The sequence below is a fragment of the Danio aesculapii genome, chromosome 21, assembly GCF_903798145.1.
Source record: "Danio aesculapii chromosome 21, fDanAes4.1, whole genome shotgun sequence".
Lineage (NCBI taxonomy): Eukaryota > Metazoa > Chordata > Actinopteri > Cypriniformes > Danionidae > Danio > Danio aesculapii.
The window spans coordinates 21029261-21049832 of record NC_079455.1 but is presented as its reverse complement, the minus strand read 5'-3'; the positions used below and the strand labels follow the sequence as shown (position 1 = coordinate 21049832).

Below are 20572 nucleotides of genomic sequence, written 5' to 3'. Positions count from 1 at the left end.
GTCTGATCGTCGATCTCAGTTGTAAGAGAAACAAATAACAACTTGACTTCTAGTTGATCATTTGGAAAAGTGGCAAAAGGTAGATTTTTCATATGAATCATTTATTGAACTGCATCCCAGTCATCACAAATACTGCAGAAGACCTACTGGAATCCACATGGACCCAAGATTCTTCTAGAAATCAGTCAAGTTTGGTGAAGGAAAATCATGGTTTGGGGTTACAGTATGGGGCATGAGAGATCTGCAGAGTGGATGGCAACATCAAAAGCCTGAGGTATGAGGACATTTGTGCTGCCCATTACTTTACAAACCACAGAAGAGAGCTAATTCTTCAGCAGGATAGCGCTCCTTCTCATACTTCAGCCTCCACATCAAAGTTTCTGAAAGCAAAGTAGGTCAAGGTGCTCCAGGATTGGCCAGTCCAGTCACCAGACATGAACATAATTTAGCATTGTTGTGGTAAGATGAAGGAGGAGGCATTGAAGATGAATCCAAAGAAACTTGATGAACTCCAGGGAGTCCTGCAGAACTGCTTTCTTTGCCATTGCAGATGACTTTATTTATAAGTTGAGTCATTGCAGAGATGAATGGATACAGTCGTCCAAGCTCATGGGAGTCATAAACAATATAATTTTTTTTTCCACTGCACCATGACTTTATATTATATACTGTACATTATTTTTGTTCAGGGGCAGTGACTTTTGTCTAAGCAAAGTCAGACCTTACTGACCTAATTAAGCTATTTAAAATCAAACCATGATCATTTTTTATTTTGGTAAAATAAGCATAATCTAGAGGCTTTTGACTTTCATACAAGTCACTTCTGATACCAAATGATCAACTACAAGTCAAGGTAATATTTGTTGTTTCTAAAACTTGGATAGGCAACAAGACTTTTGTCAGGTAGTGTATGAGTTATTGTAGGTATGACTGTATATTTCATATATTTGGATCAGCCACCTCATTTGATCCTCTTTGTCTAAAATGACATGAATTAACACAGAGAGAAAATCTGTTGCGGGCGACCAACAGATCCCACTCCACCACCCACAGGCTTCAGTTGGCAGTGCCAGTGTAAAGAGAGGGCTCTTCTGTGAGGAAAGCCTGCAGACACAGACTGTGCACATTCACATAGAGGACACACACGCCAGCACATACAAACTTGTCCACAAAACTGTGTGTCTTCAGATTTTCAGCACATTTATATGCCAGCTATGGAGTGTTATTAAAACTTACTCATATTTTTTCCTTTTTCGTTATGAGATGGTGTCATTAAAATTTCAATTCCTACAATTTGGGTTGTCATGACCATTGTGCACTCTTAAAAATAAAGGTTCAAATGGTTCACTGGGATGGTGCCCTTTTAAAAGGTACACTTTTGTACTTAAAGGGTATATGCTAATGCTAAAGGGTAAATATTGGTACATTAAAGTTGAATATTAATACCTAAAGAGTCTAAATTGAACCTTAAAAGATATATTAGTACCTAAAAACATAAAAAAATATACATGTTGAAAGGGCACTGCCTCAGTGACAGCTTTTGTACCTTTATTTATGAGAGTGTGTTGGGTGCACACCAAATGTGAAGCTTAAAAGAATCATTAGACTACTCACAGAATGTTTTTTGCCCTTTTTGTCTATTTTTCTTATTTGAATAATAAGAAATTATTTATTACCCAGACCAAGGGTAATAAATGATACATTGTAGTATTTTCTGCTGTCTTTGGGTCCTTTTCACACCACACTGATTGATTTGGTCTGAACCAGTTGAAAAGAACCAGAATGCACTCAACTGACAAAATCCACATCACTCATCAATTCACCTGTGGGAAAACTCCCGCAAGTAAACAAACCGTCAGACACAAAATGTCACTTTTGACTTTGGAGGTACGACTGCGCTGACTGATTGTATCCCTGCTCATAGGATACTATTTAGTTTGTATACATCCCAAACTATACATTTCGAGAATGAAGTGCGGCTGCGGCTGGAAAACAATGTTTTAATGCATTGCAAACGGTGACAGTGCATCCAACGTCACTTCAGGAGGAGGTGTGAATTAATTTTGCTAAACTACGACATGGTCATCTTCCAGAAATATTACCAACGATCCATCAGGTAATGTTGATCCAGATCCCACTTAATTGCAAACACACAGCTGTAGCTTGTGAGGACTGATTACCCAGACTATAAACACAGCACACGTGTATCTTGACCTTTGCTTTGTTTATTGTTCTATGTCGTTTTGCCGCCTGTCCCGACCATTCGCCTGTACTCTGACCACGCTTTTGGATTATCTGCATGCTCCTGTCTGTCCTTGTTTTGACTAGTGGTGGGCAGAGCGAGACTTCATGAAACACTGAAAACTCCTGACTAGCATGTCGAAATAATGTGTTAGAATTCAGAGTAATCCAGTTACAGACATTTGTTTTTAAATGCTCTGTTCTTGTTACGTGTTTTGTTTTAACATTGGTCTGACATCCGAATGAACACTTTGTGAATAAATATGTATCGTTTTAGTCTTAAAAAATTTAACATTAATAAAATGTCAAAAAAAGTCAGAATTTAGGAGAATTTGTACAAGTCAGTATTTGAACTCATGTCATTTGCAGCACAGTTACTCTGAGCACATGCACAGTCCACTAGGCTACTTGAGATAGAGTTTTTATCCAACCCTGTCAATCAAATTCAGATTTGCCAGCTCTCGGAATGCTTCTGAAATGACCGATGTTTGGAATCGCTTTAGTCATGTGACCTGGGTGTTTTGAATCACCTTAGTCACGTGACCTAGGTGTTTCGGATCATGCTTCGGTGCAGTGTTTCAAAACACTTGCGCTTCAGGATTTCAACACTGTCGAAACGTCGAAACACAGCCATCCCTAGTTTTGACCTTTTGTCTGCCAGATAACTCTCTTAATAAACTCAACTCCATTGTACCCTGACTCATTACCTATAGCACATTTCAATATTTTGCTAGTTGTGCGTAGAGTAAATGAGGCATGAACTATAAACAAACTGCCATCTTCTGGAAAGGAACTGGAGAACTGCAGCTCATTTGCATTTAAAGAAAGGGCACGACAGTACTGTGCAGAATAACCTGTCTGGCTTTTGACCATTTCAGACAATTTCATAAGGGGTTTAAACATGGAAGTCTGTTTTTGCAGACACTGTACATACTGTACTGTTATAATAAGGAAAAACATTCTGATAACTATACTAAAATATAATAATTTAGAGGACATTTCTCATTATAATATCTTAGCGCTACATAATAACAAGAAACTTATAATAAGAGCTTACAGTGTCATAATAAAAAACTTTCTTAATATGATGTTAGTCTCATTTTAACCCTTAGAAAACAACTCTAATATGCATGACTTGTATAAATAACATTCTTTTCCATATTAATGAGAAACTTTCTTTCAATAATGATATGGTTTATTATAGGTTGTTAGAAAGATTCTCGAAGGTACTGAAGGAACAATTCTCATTTTGACATACACAATCCCATTTTTACTCAACTGTGGCAGAAACTTGCATACAAATGTACCCCTTCATCAACTGCAAATCAGCACTGATTGTCTTCTTATTCATTTAGCATCATAATTAACAGTATCAAATGCCCATCATCAAATTCATTCAACCCAAATCATTCAATACAGTGTGTTGAAAGATCAAAACTGTTTATAATAGTTTAGAATAAGCAAATAATCAGTTAAAACTGAATGCAAGTTAGTTTGATACTGGTTTGATTGGCATTTGATGAGACAAAAATAGAAAACGGCGCTTTATTGTTGTGAAAGAGGTTAATAAAGAGCACATTTCCAGAAATCCATCCACTGAAACCTAATTTTAACAGCACTTGTTTTTGTATAAATATCTTTACAAGCAAAGTACATGTATGATTCTCCATGCACTCAAGCTTTGGTTAAACCGCCTTCATTAAAACATAAAATGTTAGCAAGTACATAATAAAAGTGTGTGATTAGGTTACATGCAAGCAGACACAGAGCAGATTAACCACCCCAAATGCTTCTTTGGCGTTACTATTGTGAAAAATCTATCTGACAGCGAACCCATTACTGCTTTATACTGTACCAGACAGCCAACATATGGAGTCCAATTATCTCTGTAGCTCTGCAGCATGGGTGCCATGCAGCATGCAGCTTTGCAAGCATGACTTTACGCACACACTTACACACGAACATAAACACACAGAGGACTGCTGAACAACCCAGCACAGCACAATCTGACAACCTGACCGTGATGCTGTTCAATTAACAGCTAACTGTAAAGTGGAGGAGAAATGGTTTATGGTGCTACCTTGCACGAGCAGGCGTGTGGTGTGGACGGCCTCTCCTTGTTCGCTGTATGCCCGGCATGTGTATGCACCCCTGTCCTCACGGCTGATGGAAACCAGCGTCAGACTGCCATCACTCACCTGTGGAGAGAGGTCACAGCATCACCAATGAGAAACCAATGAACAAATCTCATTATCATAAAGAAAATCATCTCACTGACATGCTATGAGAATTACAATGAGCACTGATAAATATTAATATTATTAACAAAATTAGTACATAACTATAAACATAAAACATAACATACAATTATAAAATATAATTATTATATAAAGCAATATTTTAAATTAAAGTTTTAGCACAAGCAAATATAAAACTTATATAAAAATACACATTTTTTAAAGCTTGATCTCCTAAACATAAGGTCAGTAGCACCTAAAGCACTATAATAACAGACAATAATCTTAATGCACTCTGTCTCACTGAAACCTGGCTGAAACAAAATGACCATATTAGTTTAAATGAAGCAACTCCTCCAGGATTCCTATATAAACATGAGGCTCGTCAGACTGGTCGTGGTGGTGGAGTTGGATCAATCTTTAGTGATATTCTTAATGTTAATCAGAGAAACAGACTTATTAAGACTGTTATCTCTCACTTTAATCACCATATATAGACCCCCAGGACCCTGTGTCAATTTTCTAAAGGAGTTTTCTGATTTTATTTCTGACTTACAAGTTAAAACTGATAAAATACTAATTGTAGGACACTTTAACTTCCACATAGATGATGCTAATGATACATTAGGGCTCGCGTTTACAGATTTACTACAATCACTTGGGATAAAGCAAAACGTTGTTGGTCCAACCCATCGCTTAAAGCACACATTAGGTCTCATGGAATTGAGGTCATTGATGCAGACATTGTTTACCTGAAATTAGCAGATCTGCACAGATATATCGTCCCGTCCACTAAAGAATAATATAATATAATATAATATAATATAATATAATATAATATAATATAATATAATATAATATAATATAATATAATATAATATAATATAATATAATATAATATAATATAATATAATATAATATAATGTTTTATATGCATACATAAAATACAAGTGTTACTATTATACTATGTCCTATTATAATAAAAATCTAAGAAAATAATATATTATGGTTTAATGCAAATATTAAACATATTTTTCCAATGTCTGTGATACTCACATCTGCAATACTGTATGTTTCTTTACATTCAACACGGCCACTCTCACAAGGTTACATAACATCTCGTGAAGAATAAAACAATTTGACAAAACAAACTGTCTCGCACACCGTACAATCAAAAGTGCTCTGCAGTGAAACGGTTGTGAACCAGAGACACAGAAGCAGAGACTGTGTAGGAGAGATCAAACAAACCAGGCCACTCCAACAGAGACTTAAAGATCAATGTGTATCTCTCTTTCTGCGCCCACACAAACGTTATTTCCATTTTACCAATGGCAGAGCAGTTCCTGCATTTAGCTAATATGCTCTAGATTATTCTTGGCTAGATGGACTGAGCAAAGTGGCGTAAGGAAGGTTGTTGTTTTTAGTAAACATCTGAAAATAGTGTAAATGCATCATTTAAATTGGCCATGTTTTTGTTTCCTTTTTTTGTTTTGATTTTATCCCTGTTTTCCCTCTTTTTCTCTTGCTGTCTCTCAATACAAATATTTTACACAATAGCATATAATAACATGATAGAGATAGAACTGCTATTAGAATAACAATAAACCAAGAAATGAAATGAAATAGAATAGGGAAACAGGAACTAAAGAGGATATAATTTAAAAAATGCAAGTCCAATCATCAAAAATAAAACAGAATATAACTCTTACAGTCTACCCTCTTCTCAGACATATCCTCACACATTACAAACCTAGTCCAATAGTTTAGAGATAGAGAGTCTTTTGGAGGCAGACATACTATAGATCAGGGGTGCCCAAACTTTTTCTTATCAAGGGCCAAAATCCAAACTTTAATAAGGCTAGTGGGCCAACGATGAATATTGTAGCCATGGGTAACTTCCTAATTGAATTTATTTAATAATATTTAAAAATAACTCAAAAACATTGCTTTATATTAACTAATACAGTATATTTTTTTTACATTTTAAACTAAACTTATTACAGTAAAAAAAAAAAAAAACTCATTTATAACAGAATTGAGTTACACTAGCTTTTGCCTTGATTAACTCGCCGATGTCTTCTGCATAGTCCTCTATTTGTCAAGTGACAGTATTTACATTTTAAAAACTTAACCCTCTGTATCATTTTAAGATGCGATGGTGGGTCAAATCAAAGGTTACAATGGGCTAACTATGGCCCGCGGGCCCTACTTTGGGCATCTCTGCTATAGATGAACAGAAGCTGCTGAAAGAACAATTCAAGGGGGATCCAGCAAAGAGAAGAACAAGAGCAGAGCTTTAGTGTAACTTAGTGTAAATCAAATCAAATCACTTTTATTGTCACATCATAAGCAGCATGTGTACTATCATGAGTGAAAACAATATACTATTAGCAGTGTTGATAGTAATACGTAAAAGACAATATATCTGTGAAAGACAATAAATCTGTGAAAGACAATAAATATATGAATAAATACATAAAAATACGTTAAAATACTTTAAATACGTTAAAATACTTTCGAGAGTTCACACTTAGCTGATGACTGATTATAAATCAAGTTTGGCATGCTGTCCCAGAAGAGAGCCCTGAGCTCATAAGATCCTTGGGCCTGGGGCTCCCTCCGTTTGCAGGGCGAAAGGGGAGTTTGAGCTCAGGTAGGTCTCGAGAACTCCCCCCTTTGTTAAGTGCTGATGGCAGATTATAGTTATAGCATAGTATAGCTATGTAGAGATATACTACTGGTTAAGAGCTTGACTATAGTATTATATTAATTCACTTATGACACATGTTTTTAGAATGTGGGAGAAAACCGGAGAAACCCACGTGAGCATGGGAAGAACATGTAAACTCAGAGAAACGACAGCTGGCCTGTTAAGGATTTGAACCAGTGACGTTTTTGATGTGAGGCAACAGTGTTAATCACTGGGCCACCGTGCCGCCTTATGAAGGGAAAGATGGAGAAGTAGGGGTGGAAGGGGGAATTCTTCAAGGCGAAGATAACTGTAGTAAGAAACCCTGGCTTTTATAGTGAGTTTGGAATCATCTGATAGGTGAATTATGCATTAGTTAACGCGGAACCAGTCGTGTTCAATAAAGAATCATGTGCTCCTCTCGAAATTAGTTTATAAATAAACTTCACTAAGGGAACTGACTCATGGAGGCATAGCCAAATGTTGGGAGACCAAAAATTACTTTGTTACAGGGTAACATTGACGACTCAAAGCCTAATGTGGAGCCACTTAAGGTACTGAGACAGGGATTTGGCAGGACAAGGTGATGAAGAGGAACCGAGGAACAAGATGGTCTCTGAGAAAGGAGAAACCTAATAAAGTTCAGGGGTACATGGTGCTGCTAGAGATTCAGAATTTTATACCAAAACCAGAGAAACATGCAACGAAGGCAGAGCTGCAGGGCCAAAAGGAGTTTATTGGAGCCCAAGGTCTGTCATTCTACCATAGAGCTGATGCAAAGAAAAAGTGGTGCACAGTCATGAAGCTCTATGTCTGAGGTGAAACTATCAGTTTCCGACATCTGGTTTCAGACCTCAAGGTTCATGATTGACTACCCCAGTTCTTCTCTCCCTTGCATTTACAATTGTAGGTTAGACCTTGTGCTCAACTGGACTTCCTTTGACCTTACAGCTCTACCTTGTTTCCTTGTTGTTTTGTTTATGCCATGGAATTTGGGCTTATAAAGTTGATGTGGTGCAATGTGCAGCCAGAGGCCCAGATTTCCAATTGAATATGAATGAATACCCTAGGATGTGGCTTAGTGACAAGAGGGGCTCTAACATGGTTGTTAGTGCTGGCTTTGGGCTGGTGTTGTTCTCCTCATGGACCTAACAGATGGTGTAAAGAGACCTCCAATGTTCTGGATTATTTGAAGAGGTTTAAGTGTGCAAGATGAAAATCCATTCAGATGAGCCTTACGGTAGTCCAGCCTAGAAATGACAAGAAGGATCTGACCTTTCTGATGATATATAGTGCAAATCTGCATGTGTGTGCTGTGTTTGCAACATGATCATTGAAGGACACTGGTCATCAAAGATCACACCAATATGCCTCATTGAATTAGATGGGATAATAGCTGATGGTCCCAGCTGGATTATGTTGAATAGCCAGAGTTGCAGGTAAGTCTAAAAGTTCTATTTTTGCTGTAGGTGAGGATCTTTCTTTCACATCAAGATGTTCACCAGGAAGTGCGATATCCCTGCAGCTATCACCGGATCATTTGGTTGAAATGACAAATTGAGCTCGGCACATCATGGTAAAAACAGTGATAAGAGAAGCCATGTAATCAGATGATGAGTTCTAGCAATGCAGTGCAAATTGAAAATAGAAGGGGACCAAGAACTAATCCCTGAGGTACCCCTGAAGTGCTTTGGACACCTCTCCTCTTGAGAATTTTAAAGAGCAGTGGATCTTACACAACTTGTTATAGCTGGTGTAGGAGAAGCCACTGAGAGAGCAGTTTGGATAGTAATGACATGCCAGATCTCCTTCAAAAGTCTTCTTCGCTTACTCTAGAAGGAGGGGATGAACTTTTTTTAAGTGTTTATTTTGTCATGTTGCATGGTAATCCAAAATGCTAATGCTTACAGTATATTACTTTTGTTATTAATATTATTATTATCAGTATTAGTCGTAGTATTTATTTAACATGATTTCTAGTCATCTTTAAATAGAAATATTACATATTTATAAATTATTGAAATTATTTTGTAGAATAAACTAATACTCATGAGCTAAGCCATATCTGCAACACTTCAAATTATCATCACATTTTAACAAAGCGACAGTCCAAAATTATTCTGACCTTTCTTTTATTGCATGATGTTTTAAATGGGCTTTTGTTTTTAGTGTAATTCTCTGTCAGGCTATGTCTTGTTTCTGTTCAGTGCATATAAAGCTCAAGTCATAATTCATTAATAGGATCCTGTATGAACTTTGAAACTCTTTCAAGCTGTGATGGTTGGCCTGCTGGCTCAGTTTTACAATCATCTTTTTAAGGCAAAGCCAAGCTTATGAGAGGGCTGTCATGCTTACATGTTTCTGCTTGTTTTGGCCTTGAATCATGCACAGTCTCACAGAGAGTGAGAAAATACACAGATTAATAATTTATTTACTCTATAAAAGTGTGTGTGTTTGGTGTCAAAATTGCAGGTAAGGGCTGCATTCTCATGCTTACTACAGTATGTATGAGTTGCAGAGTCATCAGTACATTTTATTCTAAAGGAAAAGCAAAAATGTTTGTCTTTGTAATGTTTGCTTGTCAGCTGACCACCTGTGTGTGCACTAAAAATAATGAAATCTTTTTTAAATGGTAGTGTCATATTTTACTAAAGTTGAATTTCACTGTAAAAAAATTAAGCTAGTACAACAACAAAGAAAAAAGCATAATCCTTATTTTCTTTCAGTTTTTCGTTCACTCAACTTTTGAAAACATCAGCTGCACTGACCTAAAATTATTTGTCAGTAATACAGAAAACATTTAGTTGGGTTAACAAAAGATGTTTAGTTTTCAGTAGAGGTGAACTATTCTGTAACAAAACTTTTTAAGTTATACCAACTGAACATTTTTTTGTCTGCAGAACTAGAATGATTGAAGTTGGGTGAACAAAAAAAAAACATAATCCTTATTTGCTTTCATTTTTTTCTCGTGTAGTCAACTTTAGAAAACTTTTGGAAATTGCTACTAAGAAATAATCAGATTTTTCAGGATTTTTTTTTTTTGCGCTAAAAATTACTGATTTTGTGGCCGTAATTTCCAGAAATTTGCGGACAATTTGCGATTAAAAAAAAAAAATAATAATAATAATATATATATATATATATATATATATATATATATATATATATATATATATATATATATATATATATATATATATAAATGCAAAAAATTATATGTATTTACCATATTAGGTAGCCTATGTTAGGTCTGCAATCTGAAACAATGACAAAGACAGAAATCATAAAAATAAAGCTTCTTTATTTTGGTCTCTTGTGAAGACAAGATCTGAAACGGTAGGGATTAAGCCAAAGGAAGACTGTATTACTCTTATTTTTATCCACGATCTTACTTTTTTCAGATTTCACTCCCTGGAGCATCTGACAACCTCACACATAGGACATGCGTTAGGGCTTCCTTTACCGTAATACACCTAAAACACAGACTGCCGTAAAACTCGTCAATGGCAGGGAAGCGTTTTTTTCTCATTAACTGCAGGGAAAGAGTTAAACGAAATAATTTATTGATTTGACGCACATCAAAATACCAACCATACATGTAAAGCGCAAATAATGTCCTTCAATTCGGTCACGTCCGGTGACCGTCACCCTTTAACCAATCTCATCTTCACCTGTCTGTTCCATTGCTTCGTTTGCTCCAACTTTCTTTTGCAGTCTGAAGCGCGTCAAACGCACAAAATGCCCAAATCTTTGCTATGACTTCACATGTAAATCACTCACGTTTCATCCACATCTGCTTACTGCACAAGCTGAAAACTCCCCCGCCTCCCATTTTATGTAATGTTATGATTGTGAGGGTGCAGGTGAGACGTCATTTTTTGAGAGACACTCAAATACATCACCTGCGTTGCATATGCAATGCCTATGAGTCATGTATAACAATTCTTTGCTAACTGAAATAAATAAAATGTGATTATATGGTTTGGAATTTGATGTTTTATGACATATTTTATATTTTTTGTGATTGTTTTGTGTTTATTTAAGAATTTTGTCGGATCGCAAAAATTTTCAACTTTTTGTTGATTTTGCGTTGGATGCAGCGATCACAGAATCACGAAATACTAGGGGTCTGAATAATACAGAACAATCAGACATAGTTTAATTGAAAGAATAAACTAAAACTGACAAATGTTAACAAAACATTTGTTAGAATTAGGAATAGGACAGGAGGCAAAACAACAATAACAGTAAACAAGACAAGGCTCAAAACCAGGCATAACAAACAGGGACAACCACAAACAGGGAAAAAAACAAGACTCAGCAAAGAGTCTGTGTGAATGAAGTGTCTTTACAGTCCTAGTAATCAGTCCATCATTAGCTTCCAGCTGTGTGTGTGCAATCAGTCCACATGCGCTAAGCATTTCTTTTTGTAGAGCGAACTAGGTAAATGTGAGATGACCATTCAAATTAAAAGTTTTTCTGCAGCTGTGACCCCCCTCCACCCCTCAATTACAAGTGAATAATAATTTCAAAATACGTCAGCATTATTGCAGTAGTATTTTGTTGTTGTTAATAATAATGACATTAATGTTATTATTGGTGTTACTATTATTTTTGCCGTTGTTGTTAGGGTTAGAAATACTGCAACCTTTATTTTTTGACATTACCTCAACTTAAAAGTTGGCAGAAGCTTTTTTGGGTGAACTTGCAAAGTTTTGCTCACTTTTTAACTTAATAACTTAAAAACTTAAGAAAATATCAATTTAGGTTAAGTAAACATGTTAAATGTAGTTGTACAGACATTTTTACTGATTTTTGCCAAAACAAACTTAAATTTTTCAAGTTGGATTTTTTACAGTATTCAATGAAATTTTATATTAAAATGTAATGAAGGTTATATATATATATATATATATATATATATATATATATATATATATATATATATATATATATATATATATATATATATATATATATAAACATTAGATTGAATTACAAGGTGCAACATTAAAAGTCAAAAGACGAAAAATCCTACTTAAAAATGTATTTTGACTCTCAGGAGAAGAAAAGGAGAAATTTTAAATTAAAGTAATACTAAAATTAAAGTAAAAACAAGTAATAAATAAAAACAAACTGAATATAATAAATATTATCATATACTAACAAGGTATATGTCAGCCAAACTTAAATTAAATGCTAATAAAAGCTCAAATTTACATTTTCATCAATAGAATAAACTTAAAAATATATTTTAATTAATTGTATTTAAAATTAATATTGTATTCGCCACAAGCCAGTGAGAGACACAAAAACAACCGCACTTCCTCACTTTCACTCCTACAGTACTTTCAATGCAATTCTCTGCCAGTCAAAACCTCATGGGAAATATGTGACCGGGTACAACTGGTCTCAGAACAGCATAACAGTTCTGTCGCTCTCCGTAGACAGACCTGACAGGTAAGGGATTCTGCAGAGCATCTTTTCTCCCTGTCCTGTCAGACTTGGATGGTTAACGATACATGAGGGTCACTTTACTGCTGCTGGTTGGGTAGGTGAAGTACTTTGAGCAAAAAAAAGAAAGAGTCCAAGTCCAAGAGCAGAGACAGATGACATAGATTCATGGTAAAGTAAAGCATTCACTGAGGAGGCTCTCTGATGAATTATTCAGCGTTCCATCAGACGGTGTGATAGCAAGACCTACTAGCAAGCATCATCATTGCAGTTCATGAGTTATCAAGCATGTGTGACTTTCCCCCTAAGAACACACACACACACACATAACACATACCTTCAAGCTAAAATTTCTTCTGTCTTTGGTTTTGGGTTTAGAAACCAAAGATCAATGCAGTAAGATCATTAAAGTAGCTACAACATCCATCCACCAGGGGTAAACTATGCTAATCAGCCCCTCTTTGACCCCTCGGTGTGAACAGACACACTCCATTGCTTTTACAAACTGAACATGCATGCCTTGAGTCTACAAATGGGCAGCGTGAGGGTGAGTACTGCAGCTAAATTACTCAACAAACGACTGCAGTCTGAGGCGCTGCTGAGGATCTCAGACTCTGTAATTACTCTAATTACACAGATGGAGATGCACGGAAAGGCTACAGCAGACCCAACAACAACACACGTGTCTAATAAATCATAGCACACCACTTTAGAATGAATACAAAATATTTATACAAGTTATTTCGCATTAATAAAAAACCTCATGGCAACTCTCCATTCATAAATAACCTTCTTTTTGACCCTATGGCTATCAATTTATATTTTTATGGGTTACTTGAAAAGATTCTCAAGAATTTATATAAGTAAAAAGGGTTTTACCTTGTAATTTAATATATCGTCATCTTGGAATTATAAGGTTCTATCTGCGTTCTAAATGATTTTGAGATATTGAGCTTCAAAGCTTTTTGAATTCCATATAGCAAACAATATGTGTGTAACAGTTCCCTTTCATACATTAACATGACAGAGACCCTAAAAGTACTCTAAATGTAAATGATCAAAATTCTCTTAAATTTGCAAGTTGGGGTAAAACAAACAGGGCAAATGCAGATAGAAATTCTAGAAATTCCTCTTGGAATTAAGATTCTATCTGGCAGATCATTAACTAAAGCATTTCTTTTCATGAAATACAATCATTCTGCTTAATAATTTAATTAAAAAAATAAGAGTTGGTGTTGCAAAAATATGTTGATGCTTGAGAAAGTTACATTTTAGTTTTCTATAACATTTATTTAATGTTTTAGGATGATTTTTTTTTTATAATTTTTTTTTTTGATGATTTTTTCTTGTTCAAATTAAGCATACAAGGCTGTGCTAAATATTTTGTCCAGTGCAGATGTTAATTTTATGTCATTAATATGGTAATATTTATTGAATTATTTGCTTTATATGATTTATTGAGTTATATTTATTGAATTATTTGCCCCATGAATTAAGTATTTGCCCTTCAAGGCTTAATATAAACTTTAATATCCAATTTAAAGAATTTAAAATAAAATCTTTCACTGACTATATATACACAAAATATAAAAATATTAATTATTATATTATAATATATAATAATTAATATTATAATATTAATAAATTTTTTTTTAGTTCCTGTTTCTTTTTTAGCAATGTAAAATGTATCATTTCATCTCAAATTCAAAAATCTTCTAAATCATCATTTACACACATCTTTTCAGTTTCAGGTTTCTTCTCAATTTAGTGTGGTGTGGCATTATTTATTCCACTCTGATTTCGTGTTTTTTTCTGGTCTTTCCTGTTGTCAACAGAGCAGTCTGGTGAAATGACAAATAAAGTTGATCCTGATTGGCCCTCTTGCGTGCAATTGAAATGCTGATTGTCTCACAGAAAGAACTTTATAGAGCCAAGCTAAAGCTCATTTGTTTGTTTATTTGTCTTTTAAATAAAAAGTCTTAAAATGTAAACAGTTTACAAAAAAAATCTAATAATGTAAATAAGTTGTCATTTAATACGAATATATTAATAACAAAATTTTGACAAAAATGTCAGATAGAACCTTATAATTTGACAATATTTCTAGTTGTCAATAAAAGGGTGCTTGACTGTTATTAATAATTGGAATTCAGAAGCAAACATTCACCCAAACATGAACATTCTGTCATTAATTACTCACTCTCATGTCATTCCAAACCCATGAGTGAAATCTTTAAAGACAGACCTACAGGTATGCCTCGATGCTTTTATTGAAGCCATCGACATGCATTCATGGTTGAATTGCAGATGAAAAACAAGATTATACATGATTCAGCAAAGAAATCTCGACCGATCAGATAATCTAAGCCAGGAGTGTTTGAACTTGTTCCTGGAGGGCCACTGTCCTGCAGAATGTGTAGGTTTTTAGCTTCAAACTGTGAACCAGCTGCTAAAACTTATTAGACTCAGAGTCAATCCCAAATGTAACCCTAAAAAAGGAGTACTTCTAAGTCCACAATCCTGTGATGAAAAGCCACATTGACTGTTGGATAGAAGTCAGCCTGAAGCTCACCTTCAAGTGCACATGAAGTATGCCATTTGGGATATCTACGTCCCAATTCCCTATGGCATATTTTATGTGCACTTGGGTATATTTGGCTATGTGCTTGAGTTCATTAAGTCCATGAGACCACAGGGTGTCCTATTCATCACTTAGCTTTCAGAGAGGACTTCTGCACTCAGTGTACTTTCCAGTTGATCCCAAACAGAGTGAAGAAGTGAACTTTTACCTGATAGATGAAGTAACAATACTTCATGAAAGTGCAAACTTACACTCTCAGAAATAAAGGTACAAAAGATGTCACTGGGGCTTTACCTCTTTACAGGTGCACATTGGTACATTAAAGGAACATTTTTGTACCTGTAGGGTATATTTTTGTACTTTTGAGGTACTATGAAGTACACCATTGTACTTTTTAGGGATACATATGTACATTTATGGTACAAAAGTGAACCTGAAAGGTGTAAAAGGTATTTTGAACCTTTATTTCTGAGGGTGTAGAGGAAGATGGAGTTTCTTTTTTAGATGTTTAGTTTTTGAGCTGGATGGAACTAATATCTGCAGGACATTGGCCCTCCAGAAGCATCCATTTTCTAAATACTTTCAAAATTTTTGAAAGCAATACATTCAAAATATAATTTATGATACTGTGAACAACAACGAGTCAGTTTATCTTCCCTGTCATATTACTTTACCCAATTAACTTTACTATGCACAAAAGACTTGGCTGCTCCTGGTCACAGAGGTAATAATATATCAAAAGTGGTCAGAGAAGAACAAACCACAAACAGTTGGGCTTTTAAGGCTCATTGATGGACTACAGCAAAAAAGACTTTCCCATCTGGTCTGAGCCAAAAGAAAGGCTACTGTTGGACAAGTCACAACATTTTAATGCTGATTATGCAATGCACTCTGCTGTGTATGGGGTCATGCAACTGCAGACCAAAGTATATGATGACCTGACCTTGGAGCAGTGGAAGAAAGCTGTCTTGTCCACTGAATGCAGTTTTCTTTTACATCATGTGGATAGCTGTGTACATGCGCACCATTTATGTGAAAGGGAATTTATCACAATGCACTGTGTGATGATGACAAGCTGGCTGAAGAGACTGTGGTGCTCTGGGTAATGTTCTTCTGAAAAATCCTGGGTAAATTTGACATGAGCTACCAACCTAAAATACTTGTTGCAGACCAGGCATAGTACACCCTTTCATGACAGTTGTGTTCCCTGGTTGTAGAAGTCTCTTACAGCATGATACAGTAATGCACAAAACTACATTGTAAATCGTATCTAATTTGTATCTTAAAAGTTAAGTTGCATCTGTGAAACATACTCGATCAACAAATTTGGTCCACATCAGATTCATCCAGCCGATTCGAATGTTATCATTTAATTGAATGGGCATTATCAGTGGTTATCATCTGATAGATATGGACCAGTAGGGGCCTTCTGCACATACTGATAGGCTCAGAAGGCTGCTATCATCCAACCACATGATTAATCAGCTATAGATCAGATACGGCTGCAGCCGAAAGTTAACAAGAATTATTTATATTATCAACAAAATTTCCCATTAATTGTATTTTATTAACGTCTACCCCAACCCTAAACCCAACTGTCACAGAAAAAACAGATCTGCATCTGGAGTCTTCTCTATTAGTATAGCCGATTAACCATGTGGATAGATGATAACAGTCTTCTGAGCCTACTGGCCCATATCTATCATCTGATAACCACTGACAACACCCATTCAATCGAGTGATAACATTCGAAGCGGGTGATCCATCTGGCAACTTACAGAATCAGAATCTGCTGCTAACATCTGAGATAGGACACTTTAGTTGCTTTTCTATTGCATGGTAAGGCACGACTCGGTTTACTTTGCTATAGTTTTGCTCTACTGCATTGACTTTTGAAAAAAATGAATTCCAAGTCACCCCATACAGCTCTCTCGCAATTTGTCTCAACTTTTTATTGGGCTAATATAAACATCACTTAATTGTGTGAACCAACAGTACTATTAAAATATAGTGGATTTGGTCACAAATACAGTGACCCTGGTAACTTATCTCAATTCTCTTAGGCCAAATTGTGATAAGCGGTGTGTATATTTTCAACTGTTCAACTGTTTGTGAACTGCAAGTCAGAGGTGGAACATGAAGAGGGCGTAACTTGCCGTTATTGAGATCCCATTGAACAAAGCAAGATGACACAACGAGATGGCAGAAATATTTTCTATAAGCAAATATTTTCATGCCTTTTTCCAAATTTATCCACAACATATTCATTTGATATTATTTTGGCTTAGTCCCGTTTTTAATCATGGGTCGCCACACCGGAATGATATAGATGACAATAACTTTGATGGTTGGGTTTAGGGTTGTGGTAGGTGTAGATGTTAATAACTATGATAGTTGGGTTTAGGTGTGGAGTAGGTGTAGATGTTAATAACTGATGGTTACAGCGTCATCTTGCCAACAACATGGTTTTGACATGTGTGTCGTCATAACCTTAAGTTAAGCCTCTACTACAAGTTATGTCCCCTTCATGTTAACCCACCCTCCCCATCTTGCAGACAGACCCTACTCTATATATTTTTTCATTTTGCTAATGGTATGGCTTGCTTGAAACTTACCACCCAAGGTGATACTAAAAAAGTACAAGGTACTACAGAATGTATTGGAAAAGCTCCCAAAAATAAGCTGTACAAAACCAAACCACACCATAACATGGGCCTTTTCGTGGATCTTGAGTCCATGGCCTGGTGGGTTAAACATCCACTGGTGTTCTGACAGAACACAAATGACCAACATCATATAAGGCAGGTGATTATAATCTGTATACTGCATGTGGATTATAGCATAGTTCTTTACCTTATTTCAGCTTTTAAGAACATTATGCAAGGTACAGGCCTTATACCTAGGTAATTTTGTACAATTACACTGTACTAATCAACCCCAGAATCATCTTTTAAACACATGGCAGGCATATCCAGAAGTTTTCCTCCTTCCTTTTAAAAAAAACATTAGAGGTCCTATCAGTCAAAACAGCTCTCTATTTTGACTGAACAAAGAGTTTGGCATCCTTCAAATTAACAAGCAATGAATACTGTTGTTCCTCTCTCGATGTTATCTCGCCCTACTTCAAAAGTGTTCAATCACAGAACAAAGCTCGTCGCTGACAGGTTGTCATTTCTCTGCTATGTGTGAGAAGATGGAGATCACTCGATGGGCTCTTGTAAATCAAACCCTTTTCAGAGAACTAAGCCATCCGTTCCTGCAGGAATCTCTCCGTTTAGTCTTCAGTGAGCAGATGGTTTATATTCCGCGAGTCTTTGATGGTTAGGTTCACGATGTTTGGTTTGCCGGAGACACAGTCAATGGATTGCTTATGAGAAAAGAGCCTGTATTTGACTCTGGATTGAACAAGAGGATCCAGGAGTCTGTTTCATTTCACAGACGACTCATTTGATGAAATATAAAAGACGTCACTCAAGTCGAGGAATTCCATTAGTGTTGAAATACTTGGACGGTTTATTTGGTTCCTAATTACACAGTACTGTGAACATAACACGCCCAAGGGACACCTTCACGACACATAGTTTAAATGAGCATAGTTATGAGCATCGAGATGGACAGAGGGCTAGTGTTAAACAACTAGGGAATATGACAGGGCTGAGGGGGATTAATTAGTTGTTCCTACAGGCCGTGCAATTACTGTGTTAAAACTGCAGCTTGATTTCTCAAAACTGACAGTTTAAAACCGTACAGCAGGCATGCTCAAATTGCTTAGCTTGAAGGCCACTTTTAAACAAGAGGCTGGTAAAAACATAAAAATGACAAACTTAATAGAGAATATTCCTTAACGTCTGTTTAGAAACACAGAAGAAGCGACTGAATTGTGGTGGTAGGCATTGATAACCTCATTGAGGGCCAGATTTGGGACCGTGACTATAGTAAATTGGACAGAAAAAAGCACAGCAAGAAATAAAGATAGAGGACGGAGTTGTCAAAGTGCCTATGACCTGTCATTTACACAGTCATCAAACATTCTGAGCTCTCACAGTGGGGCAACCGCCATCCTGCATTTTTGAAGAGAAGGATATCAATCAAGCACTGTAGGAACTCTTCAATTATCCTCAACACTATGGCTGTCACATCATGTTTCCCAAAACCACAGCAAAAAAGCAATAGAATTTTGAACATGTTTATACGTGGCTGAGAGAGCTCAACGTGCTGCAACTTAAGAGAACACATGAAAATAGAAAAAAACACCAGCAAATTAAGAAAACGTCTTAATCGGTTTAGCAAATATATTTATTAAAATTATATTTTGGTCGCCAAACATATTTAAAAAATTTTAAGATAATGCAATTAAAATCAATCAAAATATTGCTAAATAAATTACAACCTACATAATTTCAACAAAATTTTTACATTTTTTGCTTCTCTTGATTTCCTCTTTTTAAAAATTTGTATTTAATATTTGTATAGAACATAAATTTGGGTGTACTAAAATTTGGAGCATTATCATAAGTTATTTTGTTAGATAAGCTCCAGATTTAGCTTCAGTACTGTCTAATCTAATGTATATGCACAAATATAATATTGTATAGCTTCCTAAACAATCAAAATATGTTCAGTTAAAAATATGAGTTTAAAAGCTAGATTTGTAAGGGGTGAACTTATATATGCTGAGCACTGTATATTATTCTTATCTGCTATTTATTTTGACTTTGTTGTAACAACTAATGAAGCATTGCAAATTTATTTTATTTAACCTTGACGATTATATTTGAGGATGTCAAGATTTAGCTATCTTAAATAACAACCTTTCCCAGTTAATCTCTGGTTTATTTAGGCTAATAATCAGCAAAAGACAAATAAATTGTATAATCAGCATGGTTAAATAAACAATAATCTCACTTTTCAGGTCAACTACAGCTTTATTGACCAATAGTCACTCACAATAAGCCAATCCCTGTCGGGTCAGTAATTTTTAGTTTAACCCTTTGAAAAATATTCATGGTCTATGCTATTTGCATGCGTTGTAAGGATTTGTAACACATGTGCTCTGAAATGATGAAGATGTTTTCTTAATTTGCTGGTGTTATTTCTTTTTGGATGCATTTTCTCAAGTTGAAGCATGTTGAGCTCTCTTAGCATTAGTGTGTTTACAACCCAGGCTCAATCTGAAAATGCACCTCTATATACACTTCTGGAGAGTGCCAAATACATCCTACGAGGTACGTTTTGTTTTTTTGCAGTTTTTGTTTTCACGAATCCACCAGAGGCCGTTGTGTACGCTTTTTAAGATCTCAAATTCCTCTTGCGAGTGCCATTCGCGCCTGCTCTTCTTCCATTAGAGGCTGCTGTCAACTGACTGTTTAA

The 20572-nt window shown here is 35.6% G+C and overlaps 1 protein-coding gene across 1 annotated transcript in view; it reads right to left on the bottom strand.

Moving 5' to 3' along the window:
* Positions 1 to 20572, bottom strand: part of igsf9bb (immunoglobulin superfamily, member 9Bb) — a 189410-nt gene that overhangs the window by 80261 nt on the left and 88577 nt on the right. Inside the window, exon 5 of the mRNA XM_056446481.1 lies at positions 4322 to 4439. Within this exon, the coding sequence (XP_056302456.1) occupies positions 4322 to 4439 (118 nt within the window). The remainder of the gene's footprint in view (positions 1 to 4321; positions 4440 to 20572) is intronic.